This window comes from Lepidochelys olivacea, assembly GCF_965140295.1.
Source record: "Lepidochelys olivacea isolate rLepOli2 genome assembly, chromosome: 7".
Classification (NCBI taxonomy): domain Eukaryota; kingdom Metazoa; phylum Chordata; order Testudines; family Cheloniidae; genus Lepidochelys; species Lepidochelys olivacea.
The window spans coordinates 26,705,981-26,724,927 of record NC_140417.1 but is presented as its reverse complement, the minus strand read 5'-3'; the positions used below and the strand labels follow the sequence as shown (position 1 = coordinate 26,724,927).

Here is an 18,947-nt window from a genome sequence, read left to right as displayed (position 1 = left end):
CCTAGTTTTAACATAACTCAGTGGACAAATTTGCTTTGTGCCACAGGTGAACCCTTTTCACATCAGAATAAGGCAGAACATTATGGAAATTTAAAACACTGATAATGAATGGAGACCGATTCATATTAAAATATTTCAGAAACTTTCAACTTAAGTTAAACTGTGCTGATACTGTATTAGTATCTAACACTACAAGGCAAATGGAAGTTATAACAAAACACTTTTTCAAGAATTCTACCTGTGCGTGTTGTTGACTTCCCAATAAATACTACCTTCATAATCCAAGGATATTTTATTGTATTTCTTCATTTTAAAGGGAACCTAACTCACACACATTTCTTAAGAGGTCCTCAGTTTCAGACTGTTTAAATATGAATACAGAACATATAGAGCAGGGGAAAAAATGGAAATTGCAATGCATCTAGTATCAAGAGGAGTAAATGTACTTACTTCATTTCTAATATTTCTTCAAGCTGTTTTCTCCGCTCTATTCTGAGGTTAGCCAGATGTGCTTCTTTCTCAGCCAGAGACTGCTGTGTTGAGGCAAGACGGGCTTTGGTAGCATCCAATTCCTGTCTGGTCTTTTCCAGTGCATTCATCAGTTCTTCTAACTAAAAAGCATAGATTGTTTAAGTTCCATATTCTTCATAGCAAATAATATTTTATAAACACAGAAAAATCATAGTAGGGATGAATATAAGTGGAAGCATTGTTCAAATCCATTCCCACTTTTTACTGGTTAAAAAAAAATCAGTTCTTAAACATCAGGAAATGATCGAGTTTCCAAAAATCCATCTAGTCACCAATAACATTTATACAAACCATTGAACTAATGTACATTACCAAGAGCCCTTCTACCTGTGCCATTGCCATAAATACTTCCTACACCACCTAGTCTATGGAATTCATTATGGACCTGTGGTAGTAACTCTATAGTTCAGGCTCTAATAGCACTTCCATTATAAACTGATCTTGACACCACACAAAACTTTCACCAAAAACCGCTCCTTTCAGACTTACGTTTAACGTGAGAACTGGTGAGAATCTCTGATGAGTGTATGGAGCATGCGGAACAGGGGAAGAGCTAAAGTTCTGACATTTGAACATCTATTTTTTAATTCGTGGAATATATTCTCAACCTCAGCTCCGTTTTAGCAACTTTTTGGGAGATTTCCCAATAAATACGAAATGCATTCATGGGGAATTGATTAAAAAAAACAACCCTACTTTAAAAAATAGCAATTTAGAAAAAAGTGTAGGCTGTGTTATAAAAATGACATAATATTATTTAAAGAACAAAACTCAACCTCTGCAGGAAGGAAAATATATATTACACTTGCCTGGCAGCAGCAGGACTGTCTTGTGGGTGGATCATTACATTTACAGAACTGTTAAGTTTATATGACAGGGTAGAAGGTCACTACATGGTTACTGCTAAAAAGCACATTAACTCCAGCATGGCGTCCCCTTACCCTTGGCACAGAAACTCAGCAAGTTAATGAATGAGATAAGACTGAAGACTGCAGGCCAATCAGACTTGATGTCATCCACAGGTCCAAATTTTGCTCGTGTGTGAGCAGAGAATTAGGCTTCCAGTACATAAGTGCAATGGTCCTAAATTGGGGTTTTCACTTTGAGTTTTTTTGTCAGAGTAAAACCATTTTGTATTTGTTATATGTACCTCCTACAAACACATGACGAATAAAACACTTGAAAAGTAAGATTGGTCACTACAGATATTTTGTTGCTCTTTTCTTTCTTTCTTTCTGCCTACTTGTAATCTGCTAAAAATATAGTAGCCACTGTAGTAACTGCCACATCACTAAATACAGACTGTGGTATACTTTGGGGTATAATGTGAAGTTTTATACTTTTTGAAGAGTTTTGTGTGAACAATAGGTGGCAGATTTCCCCAAGATCCTGCAATTATGATATTTAGAGAAATTGTGACACACTTTCTGTTTTGTTTTCTTACTCACCCACTCCCCTCTCCAAAAAATTAAAATGATATAAATTAACCAACAGCGGAGGAAAATATGTGATGCATTACATGAGACTAGCCAGAAAGTGATAGGGGAGGGAGCCAACTGGAATATATCCAACCTGACTGCTTTTTTTTTTTTCTGTGCTACCATATTGTTGATACTATGGAAGCCAAGCAAAAATGTTTGCTTTTGCTGGTGTACAGAAGAAGTCTGACAGAATTCAGCTACGGTCATATAATCAGCCTGTCTACAGAGAAAATAAGATGTTTTCCCCAAGTTCATTTTTAATTACTGCTTGTCTCTATGTTGTTATTTAAATCCTACTACCATGCAATCAGCACATATAAACCACATACTTCTTTTTCAAATTGAGCAAATACTGTGTTGCTTTTCTCCCACATAACAGCTCTATGAAGCAGAATGAACACTATTATATGAATCAAACAATAGTAATCAGACTCAAACATTATTTAAAAACTTATATATTACTTAACCCCTTTACCATAAGTACAGTGCAGCCATTCTCTATTGACATTCCTTTGAGGTTGATGGGAAATTAGAAAGTGCCTGGTACATTCAATACAGAAGAAGATATGTTCTACTAGGACATACCTAGAATTGTCCAGCTATACCGAAAGGACACTTGGTATGGATTTAATCAGGCTGCAACTTTATTATTAGATGTCTGGGACTACCTGGCAGGTAAAAGTGTACAGTGCAGGCAATTCCATGTTCATTCAATCCAAACGGCTACCCTTCCTCTGGCAAGACTGGACAACGTCCGTCCTGCTTCAGGTGCAGTGCAGTCATTAGCAACAGCAATGAAGTGGTTAATACCTTTCAATATCTTTCCACCCTGCCCCTCAAAAAGTAAAACTGGCGAAATACAGATATAAATGAAACAACAAAGAGAAATGATGTTCATCCTGCGACCAGTTCTGTGCAGGCGCAGAGTTACACTGATGCAGAGCCTCTTGCAGGGTGAGGACTTCACATTTATTTGAAAATAGCTATTACTGCCTTTCCACAGTGACTACTTTTTAGAAAAGTTATACTTGGGAAAATACATATTGAAAAAGAGAGAAGATCTGCACTGTGACCTACAGAAAAAAAGAAAAAGTGAACAAAAGGAAAACTAAGGATGAACACAAGGGGGTGGGGGTTACTTGCAATAATTTATATCATCTTTGATCATATAATGTCAATATGTTACCATAAAAATACAAATAGAATTTAATGTTCTACATAGTCACATACAAAGGCATGTGAATTACCTTACCTTGTCCCCAAAGAAGTCCAACTATATATAAAACTTAACTTAATATTTTTCTTGTTTTAATAGGATTATTCCAAAATCTCATCCTTAAATTTCTCCAAACCCTGTACGCTGTTTTATCTACTCAATTCACATTAATAATAAGTACCATGTAATTAAGTCCCCAATCTATTACTTAAAGTCAGTTGCATCTGTTAATAGTAACATCTATAAAGATCCAGGCCTACAAAGTGATTCAAATGCATGGACCCTTATTTCACAACAGTGACATCAAAGTCAGTGGGACTCTGGAGGTGTGGGCCTGTATGCAGTACAAGACCCTGAATTGGAACAACAGCTTCATATCTAAAGTTTTAAAATTTACTTTTTCCTTCTCCTGAAGCATTAGCCAGATTTGTCCTACTGTGTGTTGATAGACACAACTCACATCAAGTTTCCTATCAAATCATTTGTGAATATTTTTAAGCATGTAAAGCATGTAAAACGATCATTATCTTTCAACTGTTAATGTGATGACATTTTTATTTATTTATTTTTTACTTTATTTTGGGAAATAAAAAAGTCAAGTAGATTTGTAAAAATATCTACACATAGAAGTGATGAGATTTTAAAGGTAGAGAGAAATTTTTTTGAAAGGTGAATAAAAAAACTTTAAGACCACAAATCATTAGCATGTGTAGACTCAAAAGCTATACATACATTTACATTTTTAACACAATATTTGCAAATCAATTCCTCCTTCACTTTTCTGACAAAACTTAAGTTCAGGGTTCTATGTTTCCTTACCTACTTATCTCACAAATATCTAAAGCAGTACCAGGATTTGATTGGCAGGCAGGCTGGTAGCATAGAAGTGTAAGACTGGAAGGGACCTCCAGAAGTCTTCTAGTCCAGTCCTCTGCACTCAAGGCAGAACTAAGTATTATCTAAACCATCCCTGGCAGGTGTTTGTCTAACCTGCTCTTAAAAATCTCCAGTGATGGAGATTCCACAACCTCCCTAGGCAATTTATTCCAGTGCTTAACTACCCTGATAGTTAGGATTTTTTTTCCTAATGTTCAATTTAAATCTCCCTTGCTGCAATTTAATCCCATTGTTTCTTGTCCTATCCTCAGAGGCTAAGGAGAACAATTTTTCTCCCTGCTCCTTGTAATAGCCATTTATGTATTTGAAAACTGTTATGTCCTCCCTCAGTCTTCTCTTCTCCAGACTAAACAAACCCAATTTTTTCAACCTTCTCTCACAGATCAAGTTTTCTAGACCTTTAATCATTTTGCTCTTCTCTGGATTTTCTCCAGTTTATCCATATCTTTCCTGAAACATGGCACACAGAACTGGACACAACACTCCAGTTGAGGCCTGGAACAGTGGAAGAATTACTTCTCATGTCTTGCTTACAACAGTCCTGCTAATACATCACAGAATGATGTTTGCTTTATTTGCAACAGTGTTACGCTGTTGACTCATATTTAGTTTATGATCCACTATGACCCCCAGATCCCTTTCTGCAGTACTTCCCAGGCAACCATTTCCCATTTTGTATGTGTGAAACTGATTGCTCCTTCCTAAGTGGAGTACTTTGCATTTTTCCTTACTAAATTTCATCCTGTTTACTTCAGACCATATCTCCAGTTTGTCTGGATCATTTTGAATTTTAATCCTATCCTCCAGAGCACTTGCAACCTCTCTCAACTTGGTATCATCCACAAACTTTATAAATGCACACTCTATGCCATTATTTAAATCATAGATGAAGATATTGAACAGAATGGGACCCAGAACTGATCCCTGCAAGGCCCCACTTGATATGTCCCTCCAGCTTGACTATGAAGCACTGATAACTATTCTCTGGGAATGGTTTTCAAACCAGTTATGCACCCACCTTATAATAGCTCCAGCTAGACTGTATTTCCCTAGTTTGTTTATGAGAAAGTCATGTGAGACAGTATCAAAAGCCTTACTAAAGTATAGCAGGAAGTGATTTTCAAATACCTTCTTCGAAAATGTATGTGTGTGTGATTGCTAATGTCACAATCAAGGTCAGTGCCCCTACATATATATATTAAATATACACACTCACATTATATTATAATGTAAAAGTATCAGCCAATCTTAACTATAGACAACGTTGCCAGCTACACCTGTAATACATTTAAAGTTCTAGAAAGGGAGAAAGATCAACCGTAAGCCCGTACCCTAACGACAGAACCTATTCACATCCCTGACGTTGGGTTAAAATGATAAAATGTTCCAATCCCTGCTGAGAGGAAGAAAGGGAGCATTGGGGATTTTTTTTTCTTCCCTCTCCCCAGAAGGTAGAAAAGTGACAACAGATTGCTGTACTCTGTTCCCCTGGAGGAGCAGTGAGACCAGCACTAATATTATCCTGTCTCTCACAGGAGTTCTTCAATTTCTCCATTGTCCATGGAAGGTAGCTGAGGGATCAGCTTATTGTTGGTCAAATAGCAGCTTTATGCGTTTTTCGCACACCTCTACAAAGTATAAGAGAAAGTTTGCACTGAAGGACATATTCAGCAACTTCCTAACTTTATTAGTCCGGCCTTTAGTGTGGATCCACTTTCCTTCCATAGTGAAGTGTCTATTCTCCTGTCAGTCCATGTATGTACATTGATAGGATATTCTATATACAAAAATCACAAGAAGAATTTCTCTCAAAGTCACTTTCTCATCAGTAATCTAATTCAAAATCCAAGCAGTATTGTAAAGTATTTTAATTATCTGCTGATGGCAAGTAATGATAATCTTATTCTTCTAATTACCCTTATTATGGGATTTTTCTACCCTCTATTCTACCTCACATCTCTTCAGCATTACTGCCTTACAGTGACACCTATTGGAAAAGGTTGAACTTGTAGCATCCAGAAGCTCCCTCATGGCTGTTGGCTTGATGTTGTAATTACTAAGTAAAGGTTTTATTTTATCTCAAATGTTGGAAGAATTTATTTTGGGGATCTCATTGAATTTCGGGGTCGGTCTTTTAAGACGAAACCCTGAACATCCCGAATCCATTACTAGTCCCTTTTTACATTTCTGAAAGGCCTAATTTCACTAGTTTCCTTATTATAATAATATAATAATTGAGCTATTAAAAACAGTGAATTTTTTCAACCCAGAAAGCTTAACCAAATGTCAGCATTTTGAGGATCTCACTTTGACTAAATATGTTTATTCACAATATCTGAACTGAAGTTCATCATTTCTGGGTGGCAGAAAAACAACAAGCCAAGCTATATGCATGTAACTCTCATTCTTAGTTTTCAATATGTTTTAAACAATCCTCTCTCCCTCCAAGTCCAATTAACACAGTTTCACACCAAGATATGAAAAGAAAGAAGTGAATGTGCAAAAAATATACATCTGAGTAACCAGATTCTGTTAAACTAAACAGGGTTAGAGTTCAAATGAATGACAGTTTGTTAAAACTGCCCTTGGGCATTCTTAATTCCAGATTGGATTCGGCTCAACGCACCTCACACTAACATAATACAGCTCCAGTGAGTGGGAAAAGAGGGAGGGGGGAAGGGGAATCATATGTTTTTACAGTTCAAGTATGACATATTTCTGCGAGATGACGAAAAACTGGCGATCTTCCAACAATCAGGACTAATATTATTAGTAATATTATCTTAAAAGGCTTGGCACTTCATTTTAACAACAATAATCATGATAAATACATGAGTTTTGGATTTCCCTTACTGATTTTTTTTCCACATACCAGTATGCACAGCGATCATACTAATTTAAAATGTAATATTTTGTTAGCATATTTAGACCATTTATGAATTTTACATACTAAAATACATGTGGAGATATCGCACTACTGCTTATGTAGAGTTATCTTAGTTACCACTGTTATCTAAACAATATTAGAATTAGTGAGAAGAGGTTATCAAGAAAGCTACAAAAAACAACAGATCTTCTATTGTATTTGCTCAACTGAGAATCAACTGGTTTAGAAGTTGTTTCAGTTTTCTTGGAAAGTTATTTTTCTTCACATCAGCTGGGAGCAGTTCTCATTCTTTTGAGATCAAACTCTATTCTGTGTAGACTGCAATAATCTGCAGTTCTGTGAATATGGAATTGATAGGAGCTAGACAGCCCTTCCAGTGTAAAAACGTGGGACTGGCCAAAGAGAATGATTGCGTAAGATTCTCGTCATGTAGCAACTACCAAATAGTTCTATCTTTGGGTTGGGAGGGCAAAGTTTGTCCCTCTGCAGAGCCAGGCCCACACCAAATCACACAGATGGGGGAGCAGTGGAAGGCCAGAGCTCTTCACACACAGAGGCCTCTCATAGTGTAGCCCTGATGGGAATTCCCCCTGGCCACAGCTGTCCCCACAGTCTCACTTAAATGGTGGGGTTCCCTACCCCAGGGAGCAGATGCAGGCAAGATAATACAGACCCAGCCCAAGTAATGGAAGACAGAATGAAGATGATTGGATGTAGAAGCTGCGGCACATACATGATCCTGGAGGGGGTACCTGGAAAGAGTTTTGTCTGCATGAAGTGCTGCCTGATAGAGCTGATGGAAGAAAAGATCCGAGGATTGGAGATGCAGGTGGAAACGCTGGTTGAGTTTAGAAGAGGGTTTGAGCAGATGATGGAGCAAAGACATGAGGAGGCTGAAGGGAAAAGCTCAGATTTGCAGATGGAAGCAGGACCAAAGAACTCTGAGGGGATACTGTTGGGTGAGGAAAGTGGATAGTGGAAGCATGTGACTAAAAGAACGAGGCAGAGGAAAAGATGGGCTAGTGAAGGAGAAACAGAGCTCAGGAACAGGTTTGCGGAGTTGGAAAATGAAGAAGGGGCACAGCAGGTGGTCTCTGAAGGTGAGAGGGCAAGGAAGAAGAGAAGAGCAGCTAGTCCTATAGGAAGAGGGCAAGAGTCAATGGAGATAACACCAAATATGAGCCCTAGGAGGATACGGGATGGGATACAGAGGATTGCAAGGGATAATAGGAATCGAGAGGACTTGCAGCCTAAGGGAACAGGGGATAGACTGGAGAATTGTACCATCACCAGGAAAAGACAGGTCTACGTCATTGGGGACTCCTGACTGAGAAGGATACACAGGCCTGTAACAAGAGCATATCCAGAGAACAGAAGCGTGTGCTGTCTGCTGGGTGCTAAAATACAGGATGTGGACCTGATGCTGAAGAGGATTCTAATGGGAGTGGGAAAGAATCCACTGATTGTCCTTCATGTGGGAACAAATGATACAGCTAGATTCTCGCTGGAACATCTGAAGGGAGACTATGCCAGGCTGGGGAAGACGCTTAAGGAAATTGAGGCTCAGGTGATCTTCAGTGGGATTCTGCCTGTTCCTAGAGAAGGGCAACAAAAGTGTGACAAGATTATGATGCTCAATAGATGGCTCAGGCACTGGTGCTATAAGGAGGGCTTTGGGGTGTATGGCCACTGGGAGGCATTCATGGACAGAGGACAGTTCTCTAAGGATGGACTTCACCTGAGTAAGGAGGGAAATAGACTTCTAGGATGGAGGATGGCACAACTGATCAAGAGAGCTTTAAACTAGGAATCTGGGGGAAGATGGCTGGGAGATGTCCCGGCAATCTCCATGCTGGATTTTAACATTGAGAGGGAAGAAAATGAAGTAAGAAAGGACAGAGCTGTTGGTAGCAGAATGGACATAAGGAGGAAGGGTAGTGTACATACCAGTCTAATAGGTGATACTGGTAGTAGAATGTCTGTGCCTAATCGGGTAAAGAATGTGAATGAGGCCAAACAGCAAAAATTAAGATCTTTGTACACCAATGTCAGGAGCCTAGGTAACAAAATGGAGGAACTAAAGATACTGGTGCAGGAAGTGAAACCAGATATTATAGGGATAACAGAAACATGGTGGAATAGTAGTCATGACTGGACTACAGGTATTGAAGGGTATGTGCTGTTTAGGAAAGACAAAAATAAAGGCAAAGGTGGTGGAGTAGCATTGTATATCAATGATCAGGAAGACTAAAGAAATAAGAAGTGATGGAATGGATAAGACTGTCTGGGCAAAAATCACATTGGGGAAGAAAGCTACTAGAGCCTCCCCTGGGATAGTACTTGAGATGTGCTATAGACCGCCGGATCCAATCTGGATATGGATAGAGACCTCTTTAATGTTTTTAATGAAGTAAATACTAATGGGAATTGTGTTATCATGGGAGACTTTAATTTCCCAGATATAGACTGGAGGACAAGTGCTAATAATAATAATAGGGCTCAGATTTTCTTGGATGTGATACCTGATGGATTATGTATGGATCACCAAGTAGTTACTGAACCAACAAGAGGCGACGCCATTTTAGATTTGGTTTTGGTGAGTAGTGAGGACCTCATAGAAAATGGTTGTAGGGGACAACCTTGGTTCAAGTGATCATGAGTTAATTCAGTTCAAACTAAACAGAAGGCTAAACAAATATAGATCTGTGACTAGGGTTTTTTATTTCAAAAGAGCTAACTTAAAAAAATTAAGGAAATTAGTTAGGGAAGTGGTTTGGACTCAAGAACTTGTGAATCTAAAGGTGGAGGAGGCTTGGAATTACTTCAAGTCAAAGTTGCAGAAACTATCAGAAGCCTGCATTCCAAGAAAGGGGAAAAAATCCATAGGCAGGAGTTGTAGACCAAGCTGGATGAGCAAGCTTCTTAGAGAAGTGATTAAGAAAAAGCAGAAAGCCTACAAGGAGTGGAAGATGGGAGGGATTAGCAAGGAAAGCTACCTTATTGAGGTCAGAACATGTAGGGATAACGTGAGAAAGGCCAAAAGCCATGTAGAGTTGGACCTTGCAAGGGGAATTAAAACCAACAGTAAAAGGTTCTATAGCCATATAAATAAGAAGAAAACAAAGAAAGAAGAAGTGGGACCGCTAAAGGTAGATGGAGATGGAGTGGAGGTTAAGGATAATCTAGGCATGGCCCAATATCTAAACAAATACTTTGCCTCAGTCTTTAATGAGGAGCTTAGGGATAATGGTAGGACGACAAATGGGAAGGAGACTATGGAGATAGATATTACCACATCCAAGGTAGAAGCAAAACTCGAACAGCTTAATGGGACTAAATTGGGGGGCCCAGATAATCTTCATCAAAGAATATTAAGGGAACTGACACATGAAATTGCAAGTCCACTTGCAAGAATTTTTAATGAATCTGCAAACTCAGGGGTTGTACTGTATGACTGGAGAATTGGTAACATAGTTCCTATTTTTAAGAAAGGGAAAAAATGTGATCTGGGAAACTACAGGCCTGTTAGTTTGACATCTGTAGTATGCAAGGCCTTGGAAAAAATTTTGAAGGAGGAAGTAGTTAAGGACATTGATGTCAATGGTAATTGGGACAAAATAGAACATGGTTTTACAAAAGGTAGATCATGTCAAACCAACCTGATCTCCTTCTTTGAGAAGGTAACAGATTTTTTAGACAAAGGAAACACAGTGGACCTAATTTACCTCAGTTTCAGTAAGGCATCTGATACGGTTCCACATGGGGAATTATTAGCTATATTGGAAAAGATGGGGATCAATATGAAAATTGAAAGGTGGATAAGGAACTGTTTAAAGTGGAGACTACAATGGGTCACACTTAAAGGTGAACTGTCAGGCTGGAAGGAGGTTACTAGTGGAGTTCCTCAGGGATCAGTTTTGGGATCAATCTTATTTAATCTTTTTATTACTGACCTTGGCACAAAAAGCGGGAATGTGCTAATAAAGTTTGCAGATGAGACAAAGCTGGGAGGTATACCAATACAGAGAAGGACCAGGATATCATACAGGAAGATCTGGATGACCTTGTAAACTGGAGTAATAGTAATAGGATGAAATTTAATAGTGAAAAGTGCAAGGTCATGCATTTAGGGATTAATAACAAGAATTTTTGTTATAAACTGGGGACGCATCACTTGGAAGTAACAGAGGAGGAGAAGGACCCCAGAGTATTGGTTGATCACAGGATGACTATGAGCCGTCAATGTGATATGGCCGTGAAAAAAGCTAATGCAGTCTTGGGATGCTTCAGGTGAGGTATTTCCAGTAGAGATACAGAGGTGTTAGTACCATTATACAAGGCACTGGTGAGACCTCATCTGGAATATTGTGTGCAGTTCTGGTCTCCCATGTTTAAGAAAGATGAATTCAAACTGGAACAGGTACAGAGAAGGGCTACTAGGATGATCCAAGGAATGGATAACCTGTCTTATGAAACGATTGCTCTCTATAAATATATCAGAGGGACAAATACCACAGAGGGAGAAGAATTATTTAAGCTCAGTACCAATGTGCACACAAGAACAAATGGATATAAACCGGCCATCAGGAAGTTTAGACTTAAAATTAGACAAAGTTTCTAACCATCAGAGGAGTGAAGTTCTGGAACAGCCTTCCAAGGGAAGCAGTGGGGGCAAAGGACATATCTGGCTTCAAGACTAAGCTTGATAAGTTTATGCAAGGGATGATATGATGGGATAGCCTAATTTTGTCAATTAATTGATCTTTAACTATTAGTGGTAGATATTCCCAATGGCCTGTGATGGGATGTTAGATGTGGTGGGATCTGAGTTACTACAGAGAATTCTTTCCTGGGTGTCTGGCTGGTGAGTCTTGCCCACATGCTCAGGGTTTAGCTAATCACCATGTATGGCGTCGGGAAGGAATTTTCCTCCAGGACAGATTGGCAGAGGCCCTGGGGAGTTATCTCCTTTCTCTGCAGCGTGGGGTACGGGTCACTTGCTGGAGGATTCTCTGCACCTCGAAGTCTTTAAACCATGATTTGAGGACTTCAATAGCTCAGACATAGGTTAGAGGTTTGTTACAGGAGTGGGTGGGTGAGATTCTGTGGCCTGTGTTGTGCTGGAGGTCAGACTAGACGATCGTAATGGTCCCTTCTGACCTTAAAGTTTATGATTCTATGATTTTGCAGGGGCTATGAGGGAACACTGTGTTACTCTTCAACTTTTTTCCACCCAACAGAGGACTGCATGTCCTTTGTCCACAGCCCATCTGGGTCCCTCCACCTTCTTCTTGAAAGGCTCCCAAACCAAGAAGAATCATTCCCAAAGTTTTGGGAAGGTGCTGATGGATATGGTGCTGTGGAAAGTGGCTGACCCTGCCCCTTTCTGCATGGAGGGGTGTGATCCACATACAAACAATCCCCCTGATATCTGGAAAAGGGGAAAAGAGAAGTGGATGAACAGGCTCTAGAAATGTAATACATAGGCACTGGAATAAACTATGTGAATGATTTAACAAAAAATTAAAAATAAGCTACTTGGATTCCAGGAGGGTAGTTAATGTTCATTTTGGGTCATTTGATAATGGTATAACCAATGTAAGGGACGAGGAAATTGCACCCAAGAAATATCAACCAGCAAGGTATTGTACACATTTTGAGTAAACATATACTGTATAATTTAAATCTACTTTAATGTAAATTAGCAACAGCATTTAAAATGCCACCCTGATTTGGTTGGTTATCTTTTCAATAAGAAGGCAGTAATAATTGTCAAAGAGATGTCATACCGCTGACAGCAAGTGCTGAAAAGAAGGTCCATTATTTCAACCTTATAATTATTGCTTCATAGTGAGTAAAGTAGGCTTTTAAAAAAGGTGTTTTACTGCTTATGACATGTACTAGACTGACATCTCAAGTAGCTGAAACCTATTTAATGACAAAAGAGAAGCAAGACAGGTACCAGCATGAGTTTCCCCACATGGCCCTACCAGGATCATTACTAAGGATGAGAGGCAGTTCAGTCTCCCTGATATTCATGTATTGCTTTCTCAGCTGAGTTTATCAACAAGATGCCAGTTATTGTCAGTTGGGCCTTTATGATGGGGATGCCTGCCATCCCTATGTAAAAGTCCTGTAGAATTTAATAAAAAAGTATGACTTTCCTTTAGGTATTTTAACAATTTAAAAGAAAATGATAGCCCTCCTAAAGAATTACATAGGATGATTAGCAAAGAGATGATATAATTCTCTATTAAACTCTATAATAGACTAATTTCCATAGAACCGTATTCATTTAATATGTACTAAATTCTAGAGACTTGTCCATAAAGGTTCTGAAAACTGGACTGAGCCCAGTTCTGGAAAATGGACCAAGTTCACTTCATGTAGGCAACAGATAATTCATCAGATGAGAGTTTTATTTTTAACTTCATTAGTTAATTAAAAAAACAAAAACAATACTGTGCTTCTTGGATACATTACCCACTGTTACACTGAATGTGATGATTTTGCCTAGAAATGATACCGATTTTCAGTGATGTATTGTGTCCAAATATCCAAACTTAATGAACAGTTTGGGAAATAGTTGAGTGAATTGGTTACAAAAAAAAAAAAACCACTCTAAACTGGCTCATTATTGGGTACAATGTATCATCTAAATGGAACTTAAAGCTTGTATCCATCTACTCTCCCTCTTAGAATTAAATACAGTGCGCTTTAGCTTCCCCACACATCTCTCTGTCTCCCAAAATACATTCTGCATAGGTGCAGAAATCACTCCCACCCGAGTCACACAACTCAGAGGTTTCTCCAACTGCTGTCTCAGGACTGGAGTATTCTACACAGACCCTCAAAAAGAAAAGGAGGACTTGTGGCACCTTAAAGACTAACAAATTTATTTGAGCATAAGCTTTCATGAGCTACAGCTCACTTCATCGGATAGTCTCTAAGGTGCCACAAGTCCTCCTTTTCTTTTTGCGAATACAGACTAACACGGCTGCTACTCTGAAACCTGTCATTACACAGACCCTGCCTCCCATCTTGTGCAAGACATCTGGTCTATGGATCCATATAGTGGCAGATCCACCAGATCAAACATCTCACCACTCTCAAGTCTCAGCTGTGCAGACGGATGCAATGAGCCATTGCGGAGCTGGACTTTGTGGTGCAGACTCCCAAAATTCTGCTGTTCCTACAAAATTGAAATGCAGGGGAAGATTGGCAAAATCCTCTGCACACGGAGTAGATTTGCTCCTAAATAGAAATTACTACAACAGCAGTGGATTACTGTATGAAGTTTGGTAGCCTAGACAAGGGCCTGATTCTGATCTCTCTGGCACCAGTAAAAAACAAACAGGAAGAACAATTACATTAGTATAAAACTTAATTTTAACATAGGTTTTAAATATCAGAATCAAGCGCCAAATATTTCTTTATAATTACAGCCTGCCAGTTGAAGGCTGCTCATATTGATGTTACTGATTTTTTTAGGCCGGAGGAATATAAGCAATGTTTCAGTCAAACACTCTGAATAATTTGGAGAAGAATCTTTTTGCTGCTGCTAAAGAACACATGGCAAATTAAGAGGTATTCTCATTGTGCACTTCTGAGCTCAGATTCCTTTTGTTACTTTAAACGTTAAACTGTTAAAAACCTATCATAAATAAGTATAACAAACATACTTTTATCTGTTTGCAGTCATTCTGATTATACACTGTATTTTTAAAAACATAATTAGCTATAGAGTCAGAATACTGTTTTCTAGATAGAAAAGAAATCTGATCTGAAAATATCATCATGTAATGTTAAAGACTGCATATAATACAGTGAAATAAAACCTGTCCTCATTGTACCATGCAACTCTATTCCCTGCACTGGGTCGCCAAGGTGTAACTGTGGACAGGATTTTGCCTGGAATGCATGCACTTTTACATTTAAAAGGTATATATATTTACCTGCCGAAGCAGTATGTTTAGGGGCTAGAGAACAGGATTAGAAGTCAAGAGATCTGTATTGTATTTCCTACCCTGCCATTAAGGATTGCTACAAGGGAAAATTTAATTGAATAACTATAACACCACAATTATAACACTATAGTTATAAAAATAATTTCTCATGTGGATACTCTAGTAATTGGACATCTAGCATAGTGAATGCCAGTGAAAATGAAATAGGAACAGAGGCTAAAATAGGGAAAAACAAGTTAAAAATTACTTAGACAAGTTAGATGTTTTCAAGTCACCAGGGTCTGATGAAATACATCCTAGAATACTCAAGGAGCTGACTGAGAAGATATCTGTGCCATTAGCAATTCACTTCAAAAAGTCTTGGAAGATGGGAGAGATGCCAGAGGATTGGAAAAGGGCAAATATAATGCCAATCTATAAAAAGGAAACTGAGGACAACCTGGGGAATTACAGACCAGTCATCTTAATTTCAGTACCTGGAAAGATAATGGAGCAAATAATTAACCAATCAATTTGCAAAAAGAAAAGAAGTACTTGTGGCACCTTAGAGACTAACAAATTTATTTGAGCATAAGCTTTTGTGAGCTACAGCTCACTTCATCGGATGCTGAAGTGAGCTGTAGCTCACGAAAGCTTATGCTCAAATAAATTTGTTAGTTTCTAAGGTGCCACAAGTACTCCTTTTCTTTTTGTGGATGCAGACTAACTTGGCTGCTACTCTGAAACCAATCAATTTGCAACGACCTAGAAGATAGTAAGGTGATAAGTAAATGGTCAATATGAATTGATCAAGCACAAATCATGTCAACCCTAATAGCTTTCTTTGACAGGGTAACAAGCCTTGTGGATGGGGGGAAAACAGTAGATGTGGTACATCTTGACTTTAGTAAGGCTTTTGATACTATCTTGAATGACCTTCTCATACATAAAAACTAGGGAACAACAACCTATATAGATCTACTAAAAGGCAGGTGCATAACTGATTGGAAAACCATTCCCAGAGAATAGTTATCAGTGGTTCACAGTCAAGCTGGAAGGGCATAACGAGTGGCGTCCTGCAGAGATCAGTTCTGGGTCTGGTTCTGTTCAATATCTTCATTGATAATTTAGAAAATGGCATAGAAAGTACACTTAAAAACTTTGCGAATTATACCAATTTGGGAGGGGTTGGCAAGTGCTTTGGATAGGATTAAAAATCAAAATGATCTGGACAAACTGGAGAAATGGTCTGCAGTAAATAAGATAAAATTCAGTAAGGACATATGCAAAGTACTCCACTTAGGAACGTACAATCAGTTGCACACATACAAAATGGGAAATCATTGCCTAAGAAGGAGTACTGCAAAAAGGGATCTGGTGGTCATAATGGATCATAAATTAAATATGAGTCAACAGTGTAACACTGTTGCAAAAAAAGCAAATATCATTCTGCAATTTATTAGCAGAAATGTTGTAATCAAGACACGAGAAGTAATTCTTCCACTCTACTTTGAGCTGTTAAGGCCTCAGCTGGAGGAATGTGCCCACTTCTGGGTGCCACATTTCAGGAAAGATGTGGACAAATTGCAGAAAGTCCAGAGAAGAGCAACAAAAATTATTAAAGATCTAGAAAACATGACCTTTGAGGGAAGATGGAAAAAATTGGGTTTGTTTAGTCTAGAGAGGAGAAGAGAAGACTGAAAAGGGACAGGATAACAATTTTAAAATGCATTAAAGGTTGTTACAAGGAGGAGGGAGAAAAATTGTTCTCCTTAACCTATGAGGATAGGACAAAAACCAATGGGCTTAAATTGCAGCAATGACAGTTTAGATGAACATTAGGAAAAACTTCCTAACTGTAAGGGCATTTGTGCACTCGAATAAATTGCCTAGGAACTTTGTGGAATCTCTGTCATTGGAGACCTTTAAGAGCAGGTTAGACAAACACCTGCCAAGGGTGATCTAGGTAATATTTTGTCCTGCCATGAGTGCAGGGGGACTGGTCTAGATGACCTCTCGAGGTCCCTTCCAGCCCTTCGTCTCTATAATTCTATGATTCCTATACACAAGTGTTCTTTTTCTTTTTGAGCTTTATATTACTTTGAAAATTATATAAACCAAGGCACTCTTATTCTAGAATAAAAGTCTTCACATGGGGACCGTTGTACCACCAGGGCCAACCCTAGCCATTTTAGTGCCCTACGCTACACCCCCCGTGGGGGGGCTGTGTGGGGCCCCAGGCCTCCACGGGGGGACAAGAGGGAAATCGCCCACCGGCACGAGCCAGCGGCATGGCTGGGAGCCGGTGGTGCGAAGTGGGCTTCGGCCTGCTCGCTGCACTTACTGCCACCCAGTGAGTGCAGGCCTGACCCCTGCTGCAGTCCTCAGGAGAGCATGGGTGGGAAGAGGCGGGGCTAGGGCAGAGCAGGGGTGGGGGCCATAGGGAAGAGGCTGAGCAGGGTCTGGAGCAGCATGCAGCTGTGTAGGGCACCAGGAAATTTGGTGCCCCACATTTTCTGGTGCCCTATGCAGCTGCGTACTTTGTGCATGGGTAGGGATGGTCCTGTGTACCACCATAGTTACGTTCATAATTTTCACGATGTCAACAAGTCCTAACTTACTGGAGGCCCAAACCAACACCAACAAAGTCAGCATGATCTGCCCACTCACTGTAAAGGATGCAGATCAGTACCTTTGACCGGCCGTGGGTATCTCAAGTTGATCACCAAAAATCAGCGGACACTTTGGCAAACTTTGATCTTAACATCGTTGTGCCTCAATTTTAAATTTGCAAAATAGGTATTAACACTGTCCTTGCTCACGTTTTTGAAGTACACTGATATTCTCTGAGGCTACTACAGGCACTGTCATCCCAATTTAAGAATATGCTGAGATGCTATCCTGGTAGGGATGCTTTCCTGAATCCGGGCTTGTGTATGTGCAACATATTATATTTACATAAAAGCATTTGCCTATAATTTCACTTCTCCTTTTAAAAAAAAGTATATTATTTGCACTGTTTGAATTAATTTGAAAAGTAAGTTTTCAGAGTAGCAGCCGTGTTAGTCTGTATTCGCAAAAAGAAAAGGAGGACTTAGCTTATGCTTAAATAAATTGGTTAGTCTCTAAGGTGCCACAAGTCCTCCTTTTCTTTTTGACAAGTAATTCTTTCCTTAATCAATTTTACTGCATCTCCTCTCCTTTTTTCATTTCAGCCTCAGTTGAACATGTTGACGATAGCTGTAATGAGATAGGAAAAAGATAATGGACAATATCCTGCTCTAAGTTACACTAGTTTGACATCATGTAACTCCAATTATACAAGCAGTATTAAATCTGATTTCCATTGATATAAGTGAGAGCAGAATTAGACCTGATATACGTATGTTCACAAATCATACAGTCTAGCCTAATATTTCCAAAATTATTTAAAATATATATTATAGTAACTATATCTACTATCAAATTTATATATATTTCAATAGATACAGTATCTTGTAGGGTAACTGAGTGTATCTGGATGAGAACTCTTTTAGACTGAAAACAATTAGGCTGTGTGGTTTTTGTGTTGAGTCTCTTTAGATAAACTGTGCAAGTAGAGCAGAGCAACTCTTTTGCTGGTGTTAAAGTACAGCGCTGTCAGTCTGGCCTCTCTGGTTAATGTCAATAGCACTGCATATAAAAGGTGACTAAAGTGTGTACAAATGTTGATCTTTGGAGAAGGCATGCCTAGAATCATACACACATCTACTATTTCATCCACCAGGTCAACTTGAGGGGGAGGGGGCAAATTAGGAATTTTCTTGCCAAAAGTTGATTCTTAGCACACTTGCTAGGCTATTCTACACAAAGCTACTTCCCCTGCTGCATTTAATCCATAATCCTGATATATTATTAAACTTAGAAATGCTTCTCTCATAGAATAGTTTCAAAAGCAGCAGGGAATGTATGTGTAATGTGTTATTGCAAATAGGTATTTATGCAAATAA

At 38.9% G+C, this 18,947-nt stretch overlaps 1 protein-coding gene across 1 annotated transcript in view; it reads right to left on the bottom strand.

The window, feature by feature from the left end:
• The window catches only part of ERC2 (ELKS/RAB6-interacting/CAST family member 2), a 754,764-nt gene that overhangs the window by 260,257 nt on the left and 475,560 nt on the right, over positions 1 to 18,947 (bottom strand). Inside the window, exon 17 of the mRNA XM_084633053.1 lies at positions 451 to 611. Within this exon, the coding sequence (XP_084489179.1) occupies positions 451 to 611 (161 nt within the window). The remainder of the gene's footprint in view (positions 1 to 450; positions 612 to 18,947) is intronic.